At 28.5% G+C, this 27,147-nt stretch overlaps 1 protein-coding gene across 1 annotated transcript in view; it reads left to right on the plus strand.

Annotated features, from left to right (window-relative positions):
• The window catches only part of LOC129920138 (frizzled), a 188,946-nt gene extending 162,154 nt beyond the window's left edge, over positions 1-26,792 (plus strand). Inside the window, exon 5 of the mRNA XM_056001350.1 lies at positions 25,480-26,792. Within this exon, the coding sequence (XP_055857325.1) occupies positions 25,480-26,009 (530 nt within the window). The 3' untranslated portion in view covers positions 26,010-26,792. The remainder of the gene's footprint in view (positions 1-25,479) is intronic.
• Positions 26,793-27,147: the final 355 nt, after the last annotated feature.

Genomic DNA, 27,147 nt, shown 5'->3' on the forward strand with positions numbered 1-27,147 from the left:
GCATTCACTAGAAATTTAATGCATTTAAACATGCCCTAAAACTCCCAACCAAAATATTTCCTGTTTTAAGTACTTTTTTTCTATTGAAAAAAAAAAAAAAAATGAACTGTTGTCATGATTTACTCCCTCAGCAGTTAAATAATTTCGTCACGAATTGACTGTGTATAGTAAATATTTCCTAATTGTATTAACTCTTCCAAATATAAAAACCCAAATTTCATGGTTAGCTTAAAATTAGCACTAAGTACTCATATTAATAAAAAAAACACATAAAACCTTTATATCCTTTTTCCATAAAAACAGATACCATTACCCACAACCAAAACTCATTTAGCTACAACCATATCTGATTAATCACATCTCGCAAAGACACAAAAAAATATACTTATAGCTATCTTTCTTGGCTATCTCAAGTACATATATCCTTCAAAAATAACTACCATCACACCCCTCATGTTTTCACGCACATCTGTCAAAACGTATATTTCAAGTCACGTCTAAATATTTCCACCCAAGTGAAGATTTAATGAGTGTGTGTCGTATTATATCCTCTGGGATCTGCGATGATTTCAACTGAATCTGTGGATGTACATATTTTGAAGACGCATATGAAAACCCATTAAAAAAGTATGAAACTGAAGAAGCTATGAAGGAAATTCAAATGTCACATCATGAATATGTTGCTGCTGCTGGTTGCTACCACCTGACGTGATTATTTAATTAAAATGTTGCTTCACACATAATAGGCTATTGGTGTGGATGGTGTTTCTGAGTAAAAATAGGAGAGTGATAATCCCTTAATGTATCCATTGAAAAGAACACAGGGCACTCTCATTTTAAGAACATTTACCTATCTATTAGCTTCGGACTCTTGTTGATATGGGGAGCCTTATACATTTTACGATCTTGATTTTATGACTTCCTTGCCATGTTGTATAGCTTAGCAGTCATACACTTTTCTCTCCTAAGTAGTTTTGTTCATTAAGTATAAAAATGTCAACTGACAGTTTACACGTTAAACTTTTGTTGGGACACAAAAGAAAATGCCGCCACCACTATTCACCATCACTATACCAATGTCTTGTGGTTTGACATAATTGAAACATACTCTCGTAAAAATACAATTTTTTACGACGCGCATCAGCGCAACATAAGTCTGATAAGAGATCAAAAACAATGCACTTTAGCTTTTGTCAGGTTTTACATTGACAGCATTTATACATGACGACATCAGCGTTACGAAAGAACTTCTTATCGAATTTCTTTAAGAGTATTTTCATCGTATTTTTGTATAGCAAGTTACGAGAATGTGTGGTAATTAGAGGAAAAACGAAATGACAGCTGTGAAAGGTGACAAATGTGTCACTAAGTGGCGGGGTTTGTGGTAAGTGAAATAGTTGGATTTTTTGTAACACTTTATCTGGTCTTGTTTAGACACTTGTCTTAAAATATAAAGTTAAAACAGGGTTAGTCGTTTCAAGTGTTTTTATAAATAAGTGAATTTTAAGGTTGGTTCACATTTGCAAATATGGGTGAGGTAGATTGTTATTTAAAAGGAAAATAGTACTTGATAAATATTCACTAATGGAATTATTTTTCGCATGAATTTATTTGTTTATGCACTTAAAACATCCTAAAATAAATTAGTAGTTTAAGGGAACCTATTATTTCGCTTAAATTTTTCGGTTTGATGTCAAAAGAAGGATAAAATTTAATACTCAAATTCCAGCACATAAAAAAAGGCAAACTGTTTATGTTTTTTTTAACACTTTTCAAAGTAAAAACCGGTCACTGTAGCGAATGTGGAACATTTTTTTTACCAATTTTGCTTTTAGATGATATTTTTCAAAATGTTTTTTTTTTTTTTAACACAGTTTTTATCACAGTTATGGGTGATTCTCTAGAGGGGAAATTGAATTTTTATTAAAGCCAAAACAAACTTTACCATCCTTATAACGAATATAGAACAAATTAATTGTTTTCAAAAACCGCAACGATTTTGATTTGTTTGTAATTCTACAGAAAAAAAAAATATTTTGAGCCGTAATTAAAGGTACTTGCCATAGAACTGTTTTTTAGTTTCTGAATTCTAGTACAGGACAAATCCGATTTCAATGAAAATTTTCAAACAAAAGCGTTTAAGTATCCGCCGCGTAGTATTTAAACTTATACAAATTTTCAGAAAACACATTTTTTCTGGATTTTACATTTTCAATTTTTTTTTTTTTTTGAAAAATCAATTTTTTTAAAATGGTTTTCTGAATTATTTCAAAACTTGTTTCTGAGTGTTACGATATTTTTTCAAAAATGGCATACCAACTTTTTTCTTTTTAAATGTTAGAAAAATTTTAAATTTAAAAAATTATTTTTTTTAAAACGGCTGTAACAATTTTCATTTTTTTTTTTTGAAAACGGTGTTTTGTTATTTATTTTTTTTTTTCATTACTGATGAAATTTTTTAATAAAATGAAATTATAATTTTTTTTTTTTTTTTTTAAGGTATAAAAAGATAAGAGCTACTATTAACATAAGAGCAAGATGGTACACGAGATGTAGTCGTGCATTTTGTTTTTTTAAATATTTATTTGTTTATTGTTGGTCAACAACTTTTTTGCCACAAGAACCAAAATATACATTTCTATAGGTTTTTGATGGGCTAAACTCGAAAAAAAAAATAAATAAAAATAATAAAGTTTTGCTTATAACTGTTATATTTCAAAAACGGAGGCTGATAGAATTTTTCTGATTACGGATTCGAGTTCAACAATCCAATAATCTTTAGAAAAAGTAAATTTAGGTTCTTGTTGCAAAAATTCTGTGATCAGTGACTTAAACTTTAGATTAAGTTTAGTTTCTCTTTGGCTTATTAACTGAAACTTAAAATATCTCCAGCAATAAAAGAGAAAGAGAGAAACAGTTTTTAAAAGAAGAATATCTGTTCTTATAATCACCGTTACAAATTTGTTTATAACGAATTACCCCACATAAAAACAAAACTTCGAAAACAGCCAAAATTACGTTTTTTAGCATTTTATAACGGTAAATAATATTTCAAAAACGGAGACCAATAAAATTTTTCTGACTTCAGATTCGTATTCATCAAGTCAAAAACCTCTAGAAATGTATATCTTGGTTCTTGTGGCAAAAAAGTTCAATTTTGTTGACCAGTGTAATTAAAAGGGTGAATTTGGTTTGCAAATCAATGGAAATTAACGGTTTCTACTTTTAGAGCCCATTTTTTATTTGAATAATTTGATTATCTTATTTAAATAATAATTAAATTTGAATTATCTTATTTATTTTTTTAAATTTTTTACAAAAAAAAAAAAATTTTAAGAGAAGGTAGGTATTGAGGTATGAGAATTATAATCAAATAGAAGTCATACTTTGTCTTTTTGCAAAAAACTAAGATAACCTTTTGCGATTATGGATCTTATAATTACATAAACTACCCAACAACTTAATGGGTTTCTCTCTAACATTATAGCATTACAAAGATACAAATCTTTCTATACTACCCATCATCACTATAATAATAGCAATTTCTTCTTTGAACCGTAAAAGACCTGGTCTTACGCTATACCTTACCAATGTGGCTGCTGTCATTATGCTATCAGTTTGAAATACAGCTACGCAAATCATCTCGAGTGGTTGCATATTTTGGCGTGTATTTTCGCCTTGGCTTGGCTTCTAGCCTTTTTTTTTGCATGTGGGTCATGTGATTGCCTTAAGGGGGTATCTTTTCAGCTACATCTCTTTTAAGTGCCTTGAGAATAATTCAAATTCCTTTTTTTTTACCATAACCATCGCCAACACACACCGCATATACAACTTAAATATCTTAACCACCGATAAAAACATCACAAACAGTCATCATCATTGCACAGCATTCATCCGCAAAACCATAACTAAGATCGGTCTTTCAATTACAGAGCTTCTATACGAGTTTATATTATGCGAGAAAGCTTGATGTGAAAACGACAAACCACAAAGAAAAAAATATAAACTCGGCAAACGAAATAAGGAAGACTCCAAACAACAACAACAATAATAACAACCTCACACAGCTTCACCTCTGCCATTATTGGTTCTGTGTGTTGTTGGCATTAACCAAACCAAAAACCTCCACACACAACCATCATTCCATTCCATACAAAACCAAATGATCACCCAAACCATAAAAGGCCACCATCGCCATCCAGAGAAAAGCCTCTAGGCTCCTTTCAAGGCGAAGAATGAGGAGGAGGTTACTCGATGCATATCCATCTCTCCTACGACAAAATCCATGTGGTTTGGTGCACCACGCCGCATGTGGTACCAATTTTCTATCCCGATAAACGTCGTCGAAATGTTTCCAGAGGATTTCTGAGGCTGAGCGCGCGGCCTCCCGCATCTTTTGGCTTTATCGCCATATATGGACTTTTGACGAAGACTACTACGACCAACGACGATGAAGACAGACGACGCAAGGCGCAGATTGGTGAGGTTTGTGTGTGGAGTGTGTCGTGTGGTATACCATTTCGGAATCAAGCATCAACGATAGTTTGGGGGAATAGAAATTGCCAAGCAAATCCACAGCATATACCTACTTGAACCATCATCCAACATGCATTTGCCAAAGTTTTGCGTTCGTTAACCCCACTGCAAAAAACCAAGAGAAAAACAACTCCTTAGAAGACATGATTGGATTCAGATTACTTGAGGCCTTGAGAGCAATATTTCCAAACAAAACGAATTCTATTTCAAAGTACTTCATCTTTAAAACAAAGACGTTTCAACTTTAATTTATTTTTTCCCTCAGTGACGAAAATTGTACAGCTTAATATTTCAAACACTTTTGTATTTTTGATTGAGCTCTTTGTTCTTTATTCCATGCGTACATAAATTTGTATCTAAAATTCTTAATCTAAATAAGAATAAATAAGAAATTCTGTGTGAACATAATTCTGTATTCCATTATTCTGGTTTTCAATTATTGTGTATTTTAAAATTCTGTTAATTTAAAAATATGTTTTTCAAAATTTTTAAAATCCATTATTATGCTTTTCGATATTCTGTAATTCCAAATCTCTACATTAACACTCACAGTTTTGAACAGATTTTTGAAGTGAAAACTTCTTTAGTATCGTAGTGATTTGAAACAAGATGAAACGAAAACGCGACACGACTTCAACTTGTTATAACTTTTTTGTTTTAATAGATAGATGAATGAAATTTGTACTGTAGATAGGTAATTAAATAAATTATAATTGTACAAAATTTCAATTAATTTCATATTCAAAATTCTGAGATAACGGAAAAAAGATCTAGTGCACATACAAATTTGATTTAACTTTAATACATTTTATTTGATATATCACACATAACGGTGCGTGCTCTACAAGTTACACAATCTTAAATTGAAAATATTGAAAAATACCTCAAAATACCTGTGGAGATCTGTTGCCGATGACCAGCCACCAGTGTATGAAGTACCGTAATCTCAGTCTGGAAATTCGACATGGTTGACTTTAAAAAATTCTAACTTCTCTTGTAGGCATCTTTGAAATGAGATTGATACGTACTATGAAAGGTGAAACAATAAGCTTTCACATGGTATAATTTTTTTTATATAATAAAAATTTTTAAACAAAAAAATTGATTTAATAGCATGAGAACATAAAAACAAATGTTTAAAAAATTCAATTTTTTTTTTGTAGATGTCTCATAGACCTGATCGATATATATATTTCAAGCTAAGAAAATAAGCTTTCAGATGATATAAAATTTATATAGGTTGTCATATAAAAAACATGGATTTGAAGGTGATAGAATAAAAATAGGTAGATTTTTTCTATTTTTTTTTTGCAAGAAAAATGATTTTTTAAGGTTTCACTTCTACCACGTGTGAATTGCACACATGATTTTTTTTGGTTTTTAATTTTCTGTTGAACAGATATTTTAAACTACCTACCAAAGTAGGTATATAAAATACACTGAGGGGAAAAAATAAATTGAAGTTGAAACGTCTTTGTTTCAAAGATAAACTACTTTGATTTATGTGACTTTAAGATACGAAACCACCAAAAATTATCCTTTTTTCCACGTTTTTTTCATCTTCAACGCAAAATCATTCCGAATAATAGTTAAATCATTGTGGTTTGATTGATTTAACGTTGTTTTATGGTGGATTATATCATAATCAAATAAATAACAAGATGAAGATTTCTGGCTTAGTATATGTACGTTACCTAATAATCTTCATTTTTTAACTAAACTTAAAACTTCTGCAAATGAAAATACCAAAAATCTGTACCCAAAAAATCTGTTAATGCTTAAAGAAAAATTGTTTTGATAATGCAAAAAATTGCACACTTTTCTTCATTATCAACAATTTTTTTTTTGCATTTACATAATTTTGGAATAATTTTTTTTTTTCGAAATCCAAATTTGTATTTTTATAAAAAAAGAAATATTTCGATTGGAAATAATTTTGCAACCAAACCTACTAGAAAATTAAGGTTTTCACCTATGAATAGAGCTTAAAGAGACCTTTCTTTTGTATCGCACTTGATTGATTTGGAGACATTTTTTTTAAAATGCACTTTTTTAAGCAAGGGGCCTTGATTTTTTCTCAAAAACCAGAAAAAAAATTTTTTTTACAAAAATAGAAAAGACTGTTCGTTGTGATCTCATATCTGTAAACAAAAACTTATTTCGAGACTTTGATCCAAAAAGACCTGTAAGAAAAATGTAAAAAAATAATATTTCGATTGCAAATAATTTAAACCTCCAAGAACCCTTTGGTTTTCAGCTATGAATAATGAGACCTTCCTTTTGATGTATCACTCGATGGGATTTGGAGGAATTTTTTTTTTTAATACACTAAGGGCCAATTTTTCAATAGTCAGATAAACCTCAGTTAGAGCTTATTTCTAGGAATAAAAGTTTTGTTTTATATTGACATTTGGCAGTTTTTATTCTTCTGATAGTCTAACTGACGATTGAAAAATCAGGGCTAAAGAAATAAAGAACCTATTTTAAATAAAAAACTCGGAGAAATCTTTGACCCTCCATCAAGCTTGAAAATGGGAAATCTAGTTTAACGGAACTGAGTCACTATTAAGAACCTAGTGTAAGAAAAGTCACTACAGTTACTAGGACATATAGCTTAGGTAACAGTTTCAATAGTTGCTTACTCAATTCTTAAAACTTTCCTGAAAAACTGGAGCACCATAATGTTCAACTTAATGACGGGTTTCTACGGATATGAACAGAGATAACGTCACAGATTTGAAGGTTGAAGGTTTTTGAAGTTATTTGACTTCTTAACAAACTTAGTACAGTCAGTGTTACAATTCTTTGAAAAAAAAAAAACAAAGAGGGAAGAAAGAAGGAAAAAAGATTACCTTACATTCAATCCTTTTTCCAATCTCGGTATTGGAGATCGATCTTTTGAGCAGGTAAGAAACATTTATTCCTTCGATGGTTTTGACCTCGCAAGAAGAAGCATCAATTAGAATGTTTTTTTTTCAAAAAATTGAAGTTTCCTGACACTGACAATCGTATGTTTAAAAGAAAAATCTGCAGCTGTGCAAGAGGTATTTTGAACGTCTGAGCACTGAACCAAAAAGGTACATAAAATTAATGAATTTGTACATTAAATTAATGTAAAAATTCATGGCAAATGAGCCAATGTACAAATTCATTAAATTTAAGAATCTTTTTATGAACAAATTCATAAGGGAATGAATCTTTCTTAAAAATTAAGAATAAGTTCTTAAATTTTAAGAATTCTGTTCATAAACGAATTCGAAAATTTTTTAATATGTTTAAGAAAAGTTTCTTAGATTTTAAGAAAAGTTTCTTAGATTTTAAGAAAAAGTTTCTTAGATTTTAAGAAAAAGTTTCTTAGATTTTAAGAAAAGTTTCTTAGATTTTTAGAAAAGTTTCTTACATTTTAAGAAAAGTTTCTTACATTTGAAGATTATTTCTTAAATTTTATGATTTTTTTCATAAGTTTCGTAAAAATTTAAATGAAATGTTGCTTAAATTTTATGAAAAAAATCATAAAAACTATGAATTTTTCAGTTGTATGATTGTTTTCATAAAATATAATACGCTTTTCATTAAAATGTATGCATTTATTATTTATAAAACAAAAAAATGAAAATTGTTTTTTAAAATAAAAGAAATTATTAAGTTTAAACGTTATAAAAATGTTTTATTGATCACTATCACAATTAATTTCACTATAAATTTAATTTTAATTTTTTAATGGATGCATCATCTGGAAAGATAGAAAAAAGTTTGTATTAGAAAAATAAATATGAACTTCTTGGTTTAAAAAATCGAAATAGCTAGAAGGTTAAATTATCTTTTACCTTATTGTAATCGGCAGCATTAGACTCTGGAGCTGAAAAAAAACAACACAAAATTGAATAAGTTGGGGAAAAATAAAAATATAAAGAATTTAGGTAGGTATCTACATCATATAGAATAATTTGAGAAATGTTGATAGTATTAAATTAAATATAAATAAATAAATATTTAGAGAAATAAAATAAAATGCAAAACTTACTAAATTCAATGTTTTGCTTTAGTTTGCAATGACAATTTCAATAAGTGTACAGGATTTGTTGAAATCGCCTTTAATATGGTTTTTATTTTGTGTTGATTTTTCCCCCCTTTGCCGGTCCAAAGTTGAAGATTACGTAGGTACGTGCCTCCATATTTCACAAAAATATCAAATTACGATATTCACTTTTAAAATATGCACCTATAACAAAAAAAAAAAAATAAAATATATTTAATAAATAAAAGAGAGCTATTTTTAACATTATATGTTTTTATACTTATCTGAGTATATAGGAAATTGGCAACAGGAACCAACAATATTTTACACTGTTGAAATGTACTTATACTTTTCAAAATTGTCAACGTGGTTAAAATGCTTAACACTATAATAAATATTGTCTTTTATTCACAAACTTTTATAACTTGTTTCGGCAACGACCGTCCACTTTGAATATCAGATTTTAAATTAAACCCTCAAAGAAATCCTTATAAGGCATAGATTCAGAACAACAGTTATTATCTTCTAGATTGATGAAAAAGTGCATAGACTTTAAGAAAATATACTTAAACACTCAAAACGTAAGAATTTTTTCATAAATTATGTGTATACTTTCATAAAATTAAATGAATTAATTCTTAAATTTTGGAAAAATATGAATTTCGAACATAAAAAGTATGAACAGATTCTTAAATTTTAAGAATAAGTTCTTAATACCGAATACAGGATAACGGTAAAATATTCGTTGTTTTTCGATTAATGAAAAAATACATTCATTTTAAGAAAAAATACATTAATTTTAGGAAAAAATACTTAAAAACACAAAATTTATAAACTTCTTACAAATGTAATTGTGAAAATAAATTTTTTTCAATTTTAGAAGCAAAAAAAGTCAATTTTAAAAATTATTTTAACTCAAAATACAATTGAATGAAAAATAATAGTGAATTTCATTCATAAAAGTATGTTCAGATTCTAAGATTCAGCAAAATATTCATTTAAATTGGAGCTAGAAGTTTATGAATTTATTCATAAACCTTCGTATTTGTTCTTAAAAAAAATTCATAAAAATATTTCCCATAGGAAAATTTTTATGAAAACTGATTCTTAAATTGTATGAATCTTTCTTAAAACTAAACTTTTTTTTTAAGAATTTGTACTTAAATTTAATGAATTTTTCTTAAAAATGTATGAATTTTGGTTTATGAACGAGATTCTTAGTTTTTAAGAATAATACTTTTTTCAGTGAGCATCAATCAGTTTAACCAAAAATAGAAAGGGATTAGTTATTAAATAAAAAGACTATACCACTTTTTCGAAATATCACATCTCGGTTCGTGTTGGTTATACAAATAACTCAGGGAAGAAGAAGCAGTTAGTAGAAACTATGAATTGGGTACGAAGGAAATAAAATGAAATCAAGTTTAAATGGTAAGTATTCCAAAACAAAACTTTGATGAAAAATTCAATTCAGTTTCTAGCTCCTCCTCAAGGCAGTTGATGAGGAAGTAAGAAACCTTTCCAAGAAAATTGCGAAACTTCATTGTTTGAAAAGTCTTATCGGGAATGAAGTGCAGAAAGGTTGCAATAATGATTCAAGCTTTAGAAAACATTGCTAAGTAAAATTGGTTTACATGAGTTTTGTTCAATTTAATTTCTAGATTTTGTTAAACATTTTTTGATAACAAAAGTTTTCTGATTCAAGCAGAAATCAATTTTGCGTTACTTATTTTGATCTCTTATTCTCATTGGGCAAGCTTTAAAAACTTCGATGTGGTTTTGTGTAAAAAAGTGATTTCTACTGACCAAGAATATGGAGAAAAAGTTCCAAATTTTGGTTCTTAAAGTACTTTTTTTAGAGGTCCTTAAAGGAGCTCCGTCGAAACAAGATGAAATCTTTCACTTTTTCGATTAACTTTTCGAAACTTTTGGAGAAGAACCAATACGAAAAATTTTTTTAGATCTTGGAAATTTTTTTTTTTCCAATAAATAATGAACTTTCTTCTTAAAGGCTTCTTTTATACTAAAATAAGGATTTAGTTAGCCTGTGTATTGATCTCAAATTTAAACTTATTCTCAAAAAAATGTTTAAAAAGAAACCTTTTCTTTACAAATACAACCCTGGTTAAAAGCCTTTGGGCTATGCTTACTTATATTTTTCCGCCAACACCAGCACCAACACTTGTGCAATGCAATTGTTCTATGGCAACTACTTTGAATACAAAAGGCTACAACGAAGAGACCACAGTGGTGGGGTAAGGTAATCGAGGTTTCTATACTCTGAGAATGACGACGACGATCAGGATGACTATGAAGAAGAAGAAGACGACGACGATGATGATGATGACGACGTGTTCTGGTGGTTAAAGCACTTAAGGTTTAGCTGTTGAGTCCACGCCATCTTTTTTTGTTTTATATTTTTCTTGCATTTATTTTTTCACTGCACGAAGTCGTGTTTCATAGTATAACTATGTTGTACCTTACTTCCCTCCACAATGAAAGACCCTGAGAGTGTTATTATTATACCTATACTTTTTATGCAGACGAAGAAGTGAAAATTTGCATTCAATACTCTCTGAAAGAAGAGTTGTTGTTTTTTTTTTTCGGGCCAGAAAAGGTATAACAAACACAATAGATTTGAACGCACTATAGGCCCTTTTTTTCCCGCCTCGGTCCTCGGTCGCCATGGAAGAACATTTTAACAAGCAGCAAAGGGGCATCAAGCGGCATAACCAGAACCACTTGTGGTATTCGACGTAAGTGTGTGCCTGGAATTTTCTTTACTTTAACGCTGGGATGCTCTTATAGCAGAGGGTCTCCGGTCTCTTTCTCTGCTGGCTCTGTGGAGTGCACTGTGAAGTGCTATAGCGTAAGTTGTGTTCTTGGTTCGTTGGACATGAAATTAAATGTTGTTTTCTAATGTTGATACAAGCGAGGTTGGGTTATTGTCGTTCTTGTTGGTTCTGAGGTTACTTACAAAAAAAAAGAAAAAATATTGTAAAACAGAAGAAAGGCTCCAGATATCTGGCTTATAGGGTCTCTGTATATGAATGGAGTTTTTGTTTTTATTTTTTCTTGCGTTGCGTTACCTTCTTCCTGTCAGAAGAAGATGTTGGTTTAAGGGGTACCCTAACATTGATGATTGTTGGTAGTGTATAGTTTTTTGTGTTTAATATTTGTATGCCCTGCAGTAATTGAAGTGGTCTGGTCTTATGGTTTCTTACTCTCGTGTTGGTATTTCTGAGGGTTTTGTGAATTTTTGTTTTGGAATTTTCATTCAATAGAATTGTATTTTACTTAAGTTGTTGTTTTTTCTCGTCGAATATACTTCAAGGGTTTTCATTTTAAAGACAATCAGAGGTTACTTTGTTTAACTAAATGTCTCCATGTTTAACTTTTAAATCGAGTGAAAATATCACATAATAATGTAATTGGTTGTATTGAAATGTTTTTTGAGAGAGAGATTTTGAAATTATTTATTTGGGTTCAAATTGAAAGAGGTTAAAATAATAATGATATTTAATTCATATCAGCTAAATTATTCAAAGAGATGATATTTAGAAAGTTCAATCCTAATACGTTATTATTAAGGGCATCTTTGAGCATTTTAAAAACTTTGTCTGTATAGAAATCTAATAGGAGTAATTAACACACATACGAAATTGATTTTTATTCCTCTACAAAAGTTAGAATACATCTATAGTATTTCCTTAACGAAGCAAAGCAATTAACATTTAACGATGAATTTTTAAGCTTAAAAGAGCATTTTACGAGCAGAATCTTACTTAGTATTTATAGTCACAAAAAAAAAAAATCAAACGTTTCCCCACTATGTTCTGAAGGCGATAAATTCTTAATCTTCTCCTAAAATTTGATGATGAATTTAAAACTTCAGGGGCGTTATAGGAGCAAATAGTATTTCAACAAGTAAAATACAACCGAATGTTAAAAACACAATACACTCATGATCATCATATTCGGTATGAAGGTTTTAGATAAAGCAGGGACAAAAGATCCATAAAGTTCTTAAAAATATTTGTGGTGAAAGGGTGTTTTTTTGAGGGGTTAAGTTGAGTGTCAGAACGTATCATAACAGCTGACATAAATTTTTGTAATTGTTCAAACTTGGTGAAAACGTTTTAAATTTTGATAATATTTTATTTGGTGAAAACGTTTCTTTATACGAATTAAGAATAAAAAAAAAGTTATTTTGATTAAAAGGGTGTTTTTTTTTTAAGAAATGATGAATTTCAGAATTAGTTCCTACCTTAAAAATTAAACAAAAGTGGTACCCCAATGAAAATTGGTAAAAATATTTCATTTAAAAAAAATGTTTGCCATTAAAATAACGAATAAAGTAGGTAAGTCTATAAATTTTTTGCATTTCAAAGGGTGTTTTTTTTAGGTTTAGGTAGAGAGAAAATGTGGGTTTATTGAAAAAAAAAAAAAAAAAATTGGTAATAATAATTTAACCTGATTAAAATTCAGCAATTATGTTACATTTGAGATTGGATGAAAGAATCTAAGAATATGATGGTTAAAAGGGTGTTTTTTTATTGAAAAAAAAATGTCCATGGGCATATTGTGTGGTCCAAAAAATATATTTTTTTTTTGATTTTCGGTCTGGCCACCCGCTAAATTTGTTCCACTTATCTATAACATTAACGTTGTGAAATTTCAATTCGCTATCTTAAGCGCAAAAGGGTGCTGGTAACAGATAAATTTTTAGGTTTTGTAGGTAATCTTGATTTTTTTTTTTCATTTTTTTTTTAAAGCAAATATTTTATTTAAGTTGAACTTGGTTTATAAAACATATGAAATATTTTTTTTGTCCAAAAAAAAGTGTGCAATAAAGCAAAATAATAAGAAAAGTCTGTGTACCAATTACCTGTTGAAGAAATTTACTTGGAAGTGGCGCCAGAAATTATTACCTCGATATTTTTTCAGAATAACTACAACAACCACAACTTTCAAGCAGTATTTAACTTATAAACAAAAAATCATGTGTGCAATTCACAAGTGGCAGAAGTGAAACCTTAAAAAATCATTTTCTTGCAAAAAAAAATTAGAAAAAATCAACTTTTTTTTATTCTATCACCTTTAAATACATGTTTTTTATATGACAACCTACACTAATTTTATATCATCTGAAAGCTTATTGTTTCAGCTCAAAATATTTATATCGACCATGTCTTAACAACATCTACAAAAAGAGCTAAATTTTTTTTTGAACCAAATTACTTTTCATTAAAAAAGCAAAAAAATCAATCTATTTTCTTTTCTAACACCATTAAATATATATTTTTTTAAATTCAACCAATGATAAATTTTATATAATCTGAAAGCTTTTTTCACCTTTTATACGACGTATCAATCATATTTTTACCATGCCTACAAAAAAAAGTAAGAATTTTTTAAAGAGAACTATGCCAACACTGACTAATGGCTGGTCATTGGCAACAGATTTCCAAAGGGGTTTTGAGGTATTTTTCAAGTTTTCAATTTAAGATTGTGTAGCTTGTAGAACACTTATCGTTATGTGTGATATATCAAATGCATGGTAATATTAACAGCATGCGTATTACAGTCAAATAAAATGTTTGTGTGCTCTAGATCAAAAGATATAACGTGTTTAGAAAAAGAACATCTTTTCACCGTTATCTCAGAATTTTGAATATGAAATTAATTGAAATTTTGCACAATCATATATTTATTTAATTACCTATCTACTGTATAAATTTCATTCATCTATCTATTAAAACAAAAAAGTTATGATCAATTGATTTTTCGTGTCGCTTTTTCGTTTCATCTTGTTTTAAATCACTACGATACTATAAAAGTTTTCACTTCAAAAATATTTTTTTTACTTTTTTCCAAAAAAACACAATTTTTCAATATCGATCACGCCCCTTTCAATAAAAGATAGAAGGCTGAAAATTCAACAGTATGATACCAATAGGATGTGGAACCAAACTAGGGGTTGGCCCAACGTTTATTTGAAAATTTTATTTTTCCCATACAAGCATTGACCACCTTAATGGGCACCCTAATGAAAATTTGTAAAGACGTTGCATTTGGGATTGAAAGTAAGAATAAAAAGTTTTTATAAAAAAATTTGGATGAAAGGGTGTTTTTTTTTTTTCAATGAGGAAGTAAATTCCCAAAAAGCCAATGATTAATTTTTTTTGTTTCGATGACAAATTGAAGGTTTATACTTAAGTTCTTAATCATTGGATTTTTGGGACCAATCACTAATTTCACTGTCTCTTTGAAAAAAAAAAACACCCTTTTGAACTTAGTTACTACCCAATAGTTTCGAAAGACGTTCTTTATATTCAATTAAAATTTAATGATAAACTTTAAGCTTTTAGGAGAGTTATAGAAGCAAAGACTAACTTAGTTTCTATAGTTATTATCAAACGCTGCCTATTAGGTTCTAAAAATGAATAGTTCTGTGGCATTAAGACAGAATAGCTTATGCTTAGAAAATTTTGAAAATTTCATTTTCAATGTTATTTTTGAAAGGTTTTTAAGTTTTTCTTAGAACACAGGCTCCACGTGCCGAACCTGTAAACACCCACCGTTCAAGTTTTATAACTTCTATGATTATAATTCCGCCCTGCATGTTTTTTTCTAATGCTCATTCATCACTAAAAAAGCGCGTCAAATATAAAAACGCATCTTTTCATGTTTGTGTGCCTACCTGCATGTGTGTGTGTGATGTAAAAATAATTGCAATCATTAAGATTAATGCAGTCATTCATTTATCATCGACTGCTGTGAGCCAGTACCAACACAACAACAACCTGTTTTAGAAATCCACAATAGAATAAATAAGAAATCGAGAGATCGTAAACTAATCCTTGTGCGCAAAGATCGAAAGTCCTGATTGGTGTAAAATCATACAAAAAATAAATAGAAAAAAAAAATAGAAAGAAAAATCCTGCATTGCGTTGAATCGTGAATAACTTGCGCGTATAAAACCGGCCAAACTGCAGATTTATCTCCTTTTTCTTTTTTATTTGTGATGTGGTGTTGCTTTTGTTTTGATAGCTAAGAAGACTCGTGGCAGGAACTAGTTCCATATCTCCACAACGATGGTGGCTCCAGCAGCGGCGGGCGGTGAAGGTAAAATGGACGTGCCAATGCGGGGTGCCACAATATAACGACTTTGAAATGATATCTGGAACGTTTGCTCTGCAGTCATTTGCACGGTTCTTGAGTTTAGTTCAGTTGCAACTGAGCGAAACACTGATGAGGATCTTGCTTTGATGTAACCTACCTTAAAAAATACATATATAAATGCAGCTGAATGTGTCTCTGATAAATTGCAATGGTGTCCCTGCCAATCCAAAATTGTGACCGGTTGATGACATTTGTGTGTGGCTACCAGCTGTGAACCTCCAGCCCGGCTACAGGATACTCCACCAAGAAGAAGTGTGGTCGGATTTAGTGATCCGATACTTGATCAAGATATAGTTTTGAGCTAAAGGTACTTTGGAGATCAGATTAAAGGCTTTAAGTAGGTACAACCAAAACCAGATCAAATCAATTCTAGGGATTTCTTTTATTTTTTGTATCCTTCATTGAAACCGCATATTTTTTTTGTTATTTTTCTCTTTGCGTGTGAAGAAATAAAAAAAACTTAACCATTGTTTCGAGAGGTTTTTTATACCTCTACCATCATCATTTTTTCTGCTTTGGAAATCGGGATAGGTATATACGATTTCAAATTTATATTCTTCCATCACAAAGCCAAAAGCAAAGAGGCTCGTTTATTTCGTGCAACACCTGCCTGCGTGTGGTAGCTTGAAGGCATATTATGTCCATGAGAATAATCCAATATTTTTTCTTAACTTTTTTTTTTACCTTCACTCAATCTTCTATAATACTGTTGACAGGATGCTTTGAAAAGTCTGCCAACCTGCAGGTATTGTTGTGAATGAATTGAATAAAATATTCGTTGGGTGATGCTCAAATGGTGTTTGGAGAGTTGCTGAAATGAGTATTTATTCAAGTTTTTTTTTTTTTGAATTTACAATCCCTGAATTTTTGATACCGAAGCTTCTATTTTGTAAGGTTTAGGCTCAAAATAGTTATGGTTTTGATTTAACTTCTATGTTAACTCATGGAACTCTAAAACAAATTTAAATAAATATTGAACCGTTTTATTTAACGTATAAAAAAAATAACAAAATTACGAAACCTATACTTTTAGAATCAAGCCTTGAGATTTGAAATTTAAACACTCCAAATGACTATTAGCTATTTTCTATTTTCAATTTATTGTCAAGCGCCAATTTGATAAAATAATGTCAAGGCTATAATTGACAATTCTATTTTTGGTTTGTTCATTTAACACAAAAAACGTTATGTAACGTTGAACAAATAAATTCGCTATTGTATGCAAAACTATCAAGTTCCAATGCAAAAATATTCAAAAGACTTTTTTATTCTAAACCAAATACAAATAAAAAACTAACAAAAAAATAAACCACATTTTGTTATAGGAACATGCATCAAGAGAATTACAATTTAAAATGTGTACCACTTCGCACATGGATAAATGCGTAGGCGCCACTAGAGTAACGCCCGTTTATATGGTTTTCTATGATTAGGGTGACCATCTTGTATAAAATCAAACATTTTATATGAAATTGTTTAAAAGTATAGGTACCTTATTTGTTGTGAATGAAGTAAAGAATGAAAAATTTATGTTCATCTGTTCCATAAAACCTTCTAAACTACTCCTTGGAATTTGGAAAATAAGGTATCATGGAAGCGTCTTGCTCATCTGCTTAATATAAGCTACGTAGCGTTGCATAAAATTGAGTATGAGTCATATTTATCTTTTGTTCAGAGAATTTGGAAGCGTAGATGCTGCGGGAAAAGAGACTCACAGGCTTCCAAAACACCACTGCTGCGTTACCGCAGCGTCACCGCAATTGTTTAGGATTCCTATAGAATCAATTGGCTGCATAATGCGTAAAATATAAAATGATCTTGTTATGTTTGTTATTTAAGGTTAATAAATAACCAGTTTTATTCTCAATGTGAAGATGGCAGTAAACCAACTTTTTTTTTGTGGTTATGTTAAAATTCTTTATATCAGATTTGATGGAAGTTTCTTACTCTCTTATATAAGGTTATAAAATAACCTGTTTTATACCAGAGAAAAGTTTATAAAACCCTTGTCTAACGTATATCGATATCTAAATTATTTGGCTCCAAAATTTAACAAATTTTATTCGATGTTTTTTAATACTTCATTACTTAACCGTAAGTTTTTCGTTTTTGTGCTATAAATATTGTATTGATATCCTATAAAATATTTGTTAAACTTATTGCTTTTCATTACGAAAAAATAATTTTACTTCTAGAATAAAAAGTATTGCTCAAACGTTTATAACCTAAACAGACTATTTTTAACGTTTTTTTCTTACTACATATTGCAACCAATTCATTCGGGTTTTAATCAGAATGCGAAAAAAAGTGGGTCTCCAAAGTTTTTTGGATCCCGTACAGAGGGGAAATAATTTTGGAAAAATTAAATATTCCCAAAAATGGCTCCTACGATTTTAATACAAAATTCAAGTATTAGTTTTGAAACAGGGTCTAACTTTTGATGGAAGAAGTTTTTTTTTTCAAAAAACCTCCCATAGAAAGGTTTATTTTTTATTTCTAAATATCTCCCAAATGATTGGTTCAATTTTAACGAATTTTCGTATGTTAAAATATTTATAATGTTTAAATTCAAATTAAAAATAAAATTTTGAAAAAATAATTTTTGGATTTTAAAAAAAAACTTTGATTTTTTTGTTTTTAAACGATTTTTTGAAAACGGGACATTGATTTTTTTTTTGAAATTTTGGTTTTAGATGTTGATTAATAATTGGCAAAAAAAGGCATTTAAAAATAATCGGTTCTTTAAAAAACGACCTTTACGATTTTGAAACTTTTTTTTCTAAAAATTCATTTTTGTATTCTAAAAGCAAGTTGCAAATAAAATTAAATTGTACCAAAAACAATTTCTACAAAAAAAAAATTTATAACAACTGCATTTTACATAATTAAAATATGGTCACCACAACCAGAGCCTGGAATAATTTTTTAAATTTACATTCGTAGAATGCATTTTCACTTCAACAATCAGATTGTTCCTGTATTATTAAGATTCATGTGACTGCAGGAGGACTGTGAATCTAACTAAAAAAAAAATATTCCGCCATTTGCAGTTTAAACCTCATGTGTGCTTAGACTGAGACTGCCATAATAACTCGCCTACGTTAGTTGACAATTTTTTTTATTCTTTTCTGAAATAAAATTGTGTGTAGCAAACATGACAAGCAAAATCCCTAAAGTAGGTAAGATAAATTCGAGAAGAAGAAAAAATATAAAATATAACAAAAAGATATATAAAAGAAAATAAATTCAGAATAAAAAATGAAAAAAAAAAGAAAAACCCGAATTGGATCTCTTTTTTTTATTTATTTATTTTCTTTTGTTCAATTTTCCAACCCACGACCTAATTCTTTTTAAACGAAAACGTGTGTGACAATAACAAGCTGTATAATAAATTTTGTGGTAAAATGTCCAATAGAATACAATATTATAAGGGCCTACACACAAAAGAAGACATACAAAATATTGGAAAGAATGAGATGATGAAACCAATCCTTTAAAAGGATATTTGTTGAAAAATCAAAATATATAACTGAATGTGGTTAAATGAGGATAAAATGTTTAAAAATATCAATAAAAATCCTCAAACTCCTTCTTTAAAATATCCATTTTCCTCTTCAGAAATATAAAGCCTCCTCAAAACCATTAAAAGAACAATTTATACCAAAGGACATCATCATCTAAGCAACCAATTCAAATATAAATTCAAACAAATCTACTTAAGGAGAAAACTCTAAAAGTCTACAAATAAAATAAATGTCCCTTTTATCTGTCAAATTCTTAAGTAAAGCTGACCACAAAGGACCCTTAAATCCCAATCGTTGGCAATCCCTTTAAACTTTTAGCCCCTTTTTTCTCTTCAATTGTCAATGGTAAATTTACTAGAATTCCGTTTTTTAAACATTTTATTTTTTTTTTGTTGGACATTCCTTTTTTCTTTTCTTGTTCGTGTTCATTTGTTACATAAAACTGCCTATAACAAGCTTATGTATCTACATTAAGGAACTTGCGACAAAAATATAAAAAGAATATAAATATACTTCAAGAAGCCATCTAAAAGGTTCCTCGCAATGTAATGAAATACTTTTCCAGCCTCATTCTACTTACTCTAGCTCGTTATATAGAAAATCTTCTCATAAAAGAACCTTCTTCGTTTTCTTATTGTATTTTGTACTTTCTCTTAAGTATTAGTAATTTCTACCTTCTACATACCAAACTCGACTTTTTGTGCCTTGTTAAATTTATTTCAAGCAAAATGACTTAACCCTTTTTTTGTTGTTGTGTTCCGTTAAGTCGTTAAGTACTTTACAAACGACAAAAGGTGTCCTACCATTTTGCATTACATCCTTTCCCTCTCATGGTATTTAAGTTTTGGTATTGTTGTTGTATTATTCTATTTTGTGCGTTAAAGAAAGTACGAAATACCACCCTGACAAAAGAGCACATTTAAATTACCAAACAATGCGGGAATTTTGTGCAAAAGTTCAAGTTCTTGAAGACAGAATAATTAAATTTTTTGGCTCGTAAGTGAGTATTAAGTCGAGAAAATTATAGTTGGAGAAAAAAAAAATATTTCAACTCTTTTGTTCAGCCCCATTTTTTTGAAGGAATTTTAACTCATAATAGTGTTGAACTTTCGCTATGTGATACTTTAAGGATAAGGAATGTATTCCTAGACGATATTAAGCCCTTGACATTTAACCCCAACAGTCTTTAAAAGCCTTAGTCTGTAGAAGCAAGTGATTAATGATAAGTGATGTTTGATAAATTGATAAATGATAAGTGATAACTCATAAAATATATTGAAAATAGATAAAAAATAACCTAAGGCCTTATAATTTAGTGAAAAATGATAAGTGATCTGATAACTGATAAGTGATTTTTGGTAATTTATAAATGATAAGTGATAATTCATAAATATATTTTTATAATAAAGTAGAATTAGTTCTCACTCACTTAAAAAAAAAACCTCAGTCTTTAGAAGATATGATAAGTGATAATTGGTTTTTAGCAATTGATAAGTGATAAGTTATAACTTGTCAATTTATTGATACGGAAGAAGAATTACGTCATAGGTACTCATTCAAAAAAAAAACCTCAGGCCTTAGAAGTGAGTGATAAATGATAAGTGATCTGATAACTGATAAGTGATTTTTGGTAATTTATAAAATGATAAGTGATAATTCATAAATATATTTTTATAATAAAGTAGATTTAGTTCTCACTCACTTAAAAAAAACCTCAGTCTTTAGAAGATATGATAAGTGATAATTGGTTTTTAACAATTGATAAGTGATAAGTTATAACTTGACAATTTATTGATACAGAAGAAGAATTACGTCATACTCATTCAAAAAAAAACCTCAGGCCTTAGAAGTGAGTGATAAATGATAAGTGATTTTTGATAATTGATCAATGATAATTGATAACTGATAACTGATAAATATATTCATAATAAAGAAGAAGAATTAAATTTCTGTAACAGTAAATGCTTAGAACCAAGTTTAATACACCTTATATTTCATTCAAATTAAAAATAAAGTCACTGCAGTGTTCTTAAAACTTTCTTATGGCAGCAAAATAAAACGATAGTAGTCTTGGAATTTATGCTTTCATGGTGAATGTAATTAAATATGAACTTGAAAAAAGTAACAAAATTTATATTATTCAATCATTCTACCAATTTTTTTTTCCGCGAGCCATAAAATTAGAAAGAAGTAGAAAGATAAGAGGTTTTTAAATCAATTTTTGCAACAATTTTTTTTTTTTTTTCATTCCATCTAAAAATAATGTTATTATTATTATGCGAGAGTAGATTTATTTTTCTATATAGAAAGCTATATAATCATGTTATTATGATAATCTTTATGATGCCTATAATCATAAAAACCAACATTGATGTTCTTATATACCAAATTGTTAGTCTAAGAAAAAATTAATGATGCGTTGAATATCAAATAAGAAGATTCAAGAAGAGGAAATATTATACCAAAGTAAATATAGAATTTTCCTTCTGTGAAAATCCATTCAAATTCATTTAGGTTGTTGCTAAAGGGGATGAAAAATTAATATAAGAGTATACTTACATATTCTAAGAGGATTTATGAGTTTGGATATATTTTTAACTAAATATTTTATTTTATGGCAAATAAAAACTGATGGGAACATAAAGAAAATTGTTTATAAATACGAAAATAATTTTAAGACCACAAATAAATATTTAAAAAAAAATCAAATTGAGTGTTAAAAACTTTAAAACTTTAAAGGAAAAATAACAAAATTGTGTAGATTAAAATTAAATTAAATTCCAATGCAATTTTAAATTGTTTGAAAATTGGCGTCAACTAGTCTCTTTTCCTAAAACGATCATTGATCAAAAATAAAAAATAAAATATTATAGAGAGTACAAAGTTCGTATCGAACTAGGTTTTTAAAGCGTAGTTTACTGAAAATCGAAGAAAATTTTTTCCGGTCTACACGTAAAAAATTTTTTTTGGTAAAAAAAAACGATCAAAATCCGTCGTAATTTAAAAATTTGGCCAATTTCGCTTTATATTTACTGATGTTATTCTTTATGCATACTCTTTAAAAACTATGACTTTGACTATTTCTTAGAGTATTTAAAAGTTCACTTTACAGCAACTATTAAGATTTCTAAAATTATAAAAAAAAATGTTACACATACGTCATAGTGACCCTGTCAATTGATGTTTTTTGATCATTCAATAAAAATGTCAAAATGTCAAAAAAAAAAATTAATAATGGGGTACTTCGAAGTTAGATCCTTAATAGAGCACGCGAAAATAAGTTCTTTTAGTTTGAGCCCAATAAAACACGATTTGTAAAATAAGCTTTGAATTGGAGAAACTTTGTTTACCTTGTTTACCTAATTGATGGGAAATAATTAATTGAAAATTTTTTCTGAACTTAGTTTTGAAACACATTTTGCTATACATTTTTGTTTCAACTATTTTTTTCTTTTTTTTTTTTCTTTTCGAAGAGAAACCAGTCTTTCCTGTACTAACTAACTATCTTAATTACATTATTAAAATAAAAAAGAAAAAACTGGCTGAAGTTAAAAATAAAAAACTCCTAGAAATGTTCCTTAAAAGCATTGTAATGCGGAGCACATTTTTTACTTGCCATGAAAAAAAAAAAAATTAAAAAAAAACTGGATCCCGTAATTTTGTCTATCTTTCTGTATCCATCTTTGAAGTTAGTCTAAACTACAGAAGTAATTTTCTAAAACTTGGTTTTGTGAAATTCTGTTGAGATGAAACTAAAATTTAAATTTTAGGACCATAAATAACGGGACCTGCCATATTACAAAAATGACAAAAAATACTTTTCCCTAAACCGTCTATAACGATAGGTATTTATTAAAATTTGTGCAAATAAGCTTGTACTTTTAATTTAAAAATATAATATTTTTGAACGATTAAAAATAAGTAAACATTTCAGACATTTTTTTTTTTTTTATTTTTTTGTTTTTATAAGTGTTAAGTGTTTGCTAAGAAAATGATGATTGCTTATGGATAAAATGGCAAAAATTCGGTAAAGATTTTACATTACATAAAAATAAGGTACATCATTTTTTCGTATCGAACACTATTATGTACAAAACTGTCTATTTTTTACTCCAATTTTTATAAATAAAACACAGGCATTTTAGAAGCTGGAATCTTACTTTACAAAATAATGTTAAATTTTGAAAAGTACCATAATAATAATGCATTTTATTGAAAATTTAATTAATATTACTGTGCCAAATTTTTTGAAAATTGAAAAAATTGGAAAGCATGGTCTTGTATTTCATTTATTAAGCATTTTAGTTTTAAAATATTTCTAATTTAGTCATATATTTTGTATGTGAATTGACATTTTAGCATTTTTTATTACTGACAGCCTTTAAAATTATGAAAATCGACTGGATCCCTATGAAATACTTTTTTTTTTCAAATAAGTTCAGTCAAATAAGGGTTCTTCATTTAGTAATTTTTGCTTACGTAACTAATTTATTGATATACTAATATACTCTTAATGTAAGATTTTTCTTAGGTGAGATACTCATTAGGGTGGGTCAAAAAAATCGAAATTCTTTTTTTTTGATTTGGTACTCCGAAAAATCGATTGCTAGACACTTCTAGAATATACACACCAAATATGAGCTCTTAATATTAATGGGAAGGTCCTCCGCTTTGCAATTTTCCATTTTTACATCAAGCTTCTAGGTACTAAAAAAAATCATTTTTTTTAAATCGACTTTTTAGCAAATTTCTTTACATATTCTTGTAGGAAATTGAACGTTCTACAAAAAAGGCCTTGGACACTTTTTTCATTAATCTAAACTTTTAATAGATATTTCAGGTCCAAAAATCGAGAAAATCTTTAAAAATTCGATTTTTGTTCTTAATTTTGTAACAAATTGAAAAATTATAATAATAAAACGCGCAAGACATATTCTTGTAGAAAATAGATTGTTTCACAAAAAAGGTCTTATTAACTTTTTTTATTAATCTAACCATTCTAAAGATATTCGAGGATAAATTTAAAAAAAATTATAAAAACATTTTTTACTTTTCAAAATTTTCTTATTCACTGCAAATTCATTATTTTCAAATTAACAAGATATATTCTTGTAGGGGCTTAAAATTTCTTGGAATTAAATTGATTGCTTTAACCGTTTAGAAGATATTCGTATCCAAACCAATGCCCACTGATTTCAGTAGTTTTCTTATGACTCGTATGCTTTGCGATTTGGATACGATTATCTTTTAAACGGTTAAAGCAATCAATTTGATTCCAAGGAATTTTTTGTACAACGTTTAAGCCCCTACAAGAATATATCTTGTTAATTTGAAAATAATGAATTTGCAGTGAATAAGAAAATTTTGAAAAGTAAAAAATGTTTTTATAATTTTTTTTTAATTTATCCTCGAATATCTTTAGAATGGTTAGATTAATGAAAAAAGTTAATAAGACCTTTTTTGTGGAACAATCTATTTTCTACAAGAATATGTATTGTTTGATTATTATAATTTTACAATTTGTTACAAAATTTAGAACAAAGAACGAATTTTGAAGTATTTTCTCGATTTTTGGACCTGAAATATCTATTAAACGGTTAGATATACAAAAAAGTGTCCCTTTTATGTAGAACGTTCAATTTCCTACAAGAATATGTAAAGAAATTTGCTAAAAAGTCGATTTAAAAAAAATAATTTTTTTTTAGTAGAAGCTTGATGTAAAAATGGAAAATTGCGAAGCGGAGGACCTTCACATTAATATTAAGAGCTCATATTTGGTGTGTATATTCTAGAGGGGTCTAGCAATCGATTTTTCGGAGTACCAAATCAAAAAAAAGAATTTCGATTTTTTTGACCCACCCTAATAATCATTGTTAAATGTAAAAGATTAATTTAGATCTATAAATTGTTTCAATTTTGGTCTAATTAGATTAATAAATTGCCACAAAATTGCTCTCTATCACTGTTTTTACGAATAGAAATTTTGAACATTTTGAAAATGGTTGTATTCAAATTTTAAAAGAATAAAAAATATTATTTAATAAATTAATTAATTACATTTTAAAAACTTTTAAATCATTTTCAGAATTTACTAAATATTAAGATAAATTTGTATACAAACGCCAATTTGTTTAGAAACTCTTAACCATTTACAAAAAAAAAATCATGTAAAATAAATGAAATCATTAATTTTCTTTCTCTCTTTTTTCTTTGCAGGTGACATCTTATCTGGAGTTTGTTTTGTCGGCCAACTAGACACACACTCATTGGGCGTCTTCCTGATCCTACCACTTTGTATTTATCTATCGATCGGAGCACTTTTTTTACTTGCCGGATTTGTGTCACTCTTCCGCATACGCACCGTAATGAAGACTGATGGCAAACGTACCGATAAACTAGAACGATTAATGCTTCGCATTGGTTTCTTTAGTGGTCTGTTTATTCTACCAGCTCTCGGCTTCTTGGGTTGCTTGTTCTATGAATACTACAATTTTGATGACTGGATGATTCAATGGAATCGTGACATGTGCAAAGTATTCTCAATACCCTGCCCACTGGTGAGGAATAGTGCCGAAGAAGCTCGTCCAATTTTTCAAATTTACATGGTCAAGTATTTGTGCTCGATGTTGGTTGGTGTGACATCGAGTGTTTGGTTGTATTCGGGCAAGACAATGGTCAGTTGGAGGAATTTTGTGGAAAGGCTGCAGGGCAAAGAGCCTCGGTCCAGGGCCCAGGCGTATGTCTAGCCCCGAGTTTAAATAAAACAAAAATGACTAGAACTAGTGACGTTGATGATATTGCTATGGCATCGACGTCAAATGCGTGTATAGTTTAATCTTGATGGATTTTATTAGTTTAATAGACAGCATCACTCTGACGAATAGCATGTGTATGAACACATGAGACGAAACCAAAATTTTTCTTATTATAATTTGATATATGTAAATGTAGACTAACATCATTTTTAATCATGTGTGTATTTTATAATATTAGTTTTTTTAAGTTTTCACAAAAAAAAAAATTATTATTCATATTCAATTTATTTCAAACGAACTTCCTCTAAAATCTGAGTTTTGTGTGATTTTTCTGATTGTTGAAGCATGAATGTAAAAAAAAAGTGTAAATGTTTTGTGTATAAATGAATGAATGAATTATGCTCAGATATTGTTTTATTATAAAAAATAAAAATTAAAGCAAAAAAAATATATAAAATTCATGCATTAAAAATATACATTATATTTAGTCTATAAGAAATGAAAATAAAATATAAATATGTAGTTTTAAAGCTTTACATGTGCCCTATACGATACGATAATGAAAATTTTAAATCGTTGAAAAAAAAACAAGTTCATAGTTTTAAAAATATAAAATAAAAAAAAATATTTGTTCTAAATTTTAATGTTAAATATTATTTTGTTTAATTTTATTTTTAAATAAATTATAAAGTGTTTGTGTTATATTTTTGCACTTTGTTAAATTTGAGCAGTCAAAAATTCATCTTCTTCGTTATTTTAGGCTTATCTTATACCATACCAATGATTTTTGTTACTAATTTAAATTTTTCAACAAACCGAATCGGTGGCGTATACGTAATATTTTGTTCTATTAACTAAATCTAATGCTTCATACAAATTTTTCTATTGCTGACCTCAATTAAAAAAAAATACATTTGAAATTGCGTGGCTTAAAGTTTTATTGGAAATATTGGCGAGTCTTACACATGATGAGTAGGTACAATGCTGCGATCTCAAAGCTTGTAACTTTTTGTAGGTATATTTTAAATTTCAGTAATTTTATAATATAAAGTTTGTATGAGATTAGTATTTTAAATTTTTAAATATTTATACTTAAAATACAAAAATTTTGATTTGATTTTTTTTTCTA

Source organism: Episyrphus balteatus, chromosome 4 (genome assembly GCF_945859705.1).
Source record: "Episyrphus balteatus chromosome 4, idEpiBalt1.1, whole genome shotgun sequence".
Classification (NCBI taxonomy): domain Eukaryota; kingdom Metazoa; phylum Arthropoda; class Insecta; order Diptera; family Syrphidae; genus Episyrphus; species Episyrphus balteatus.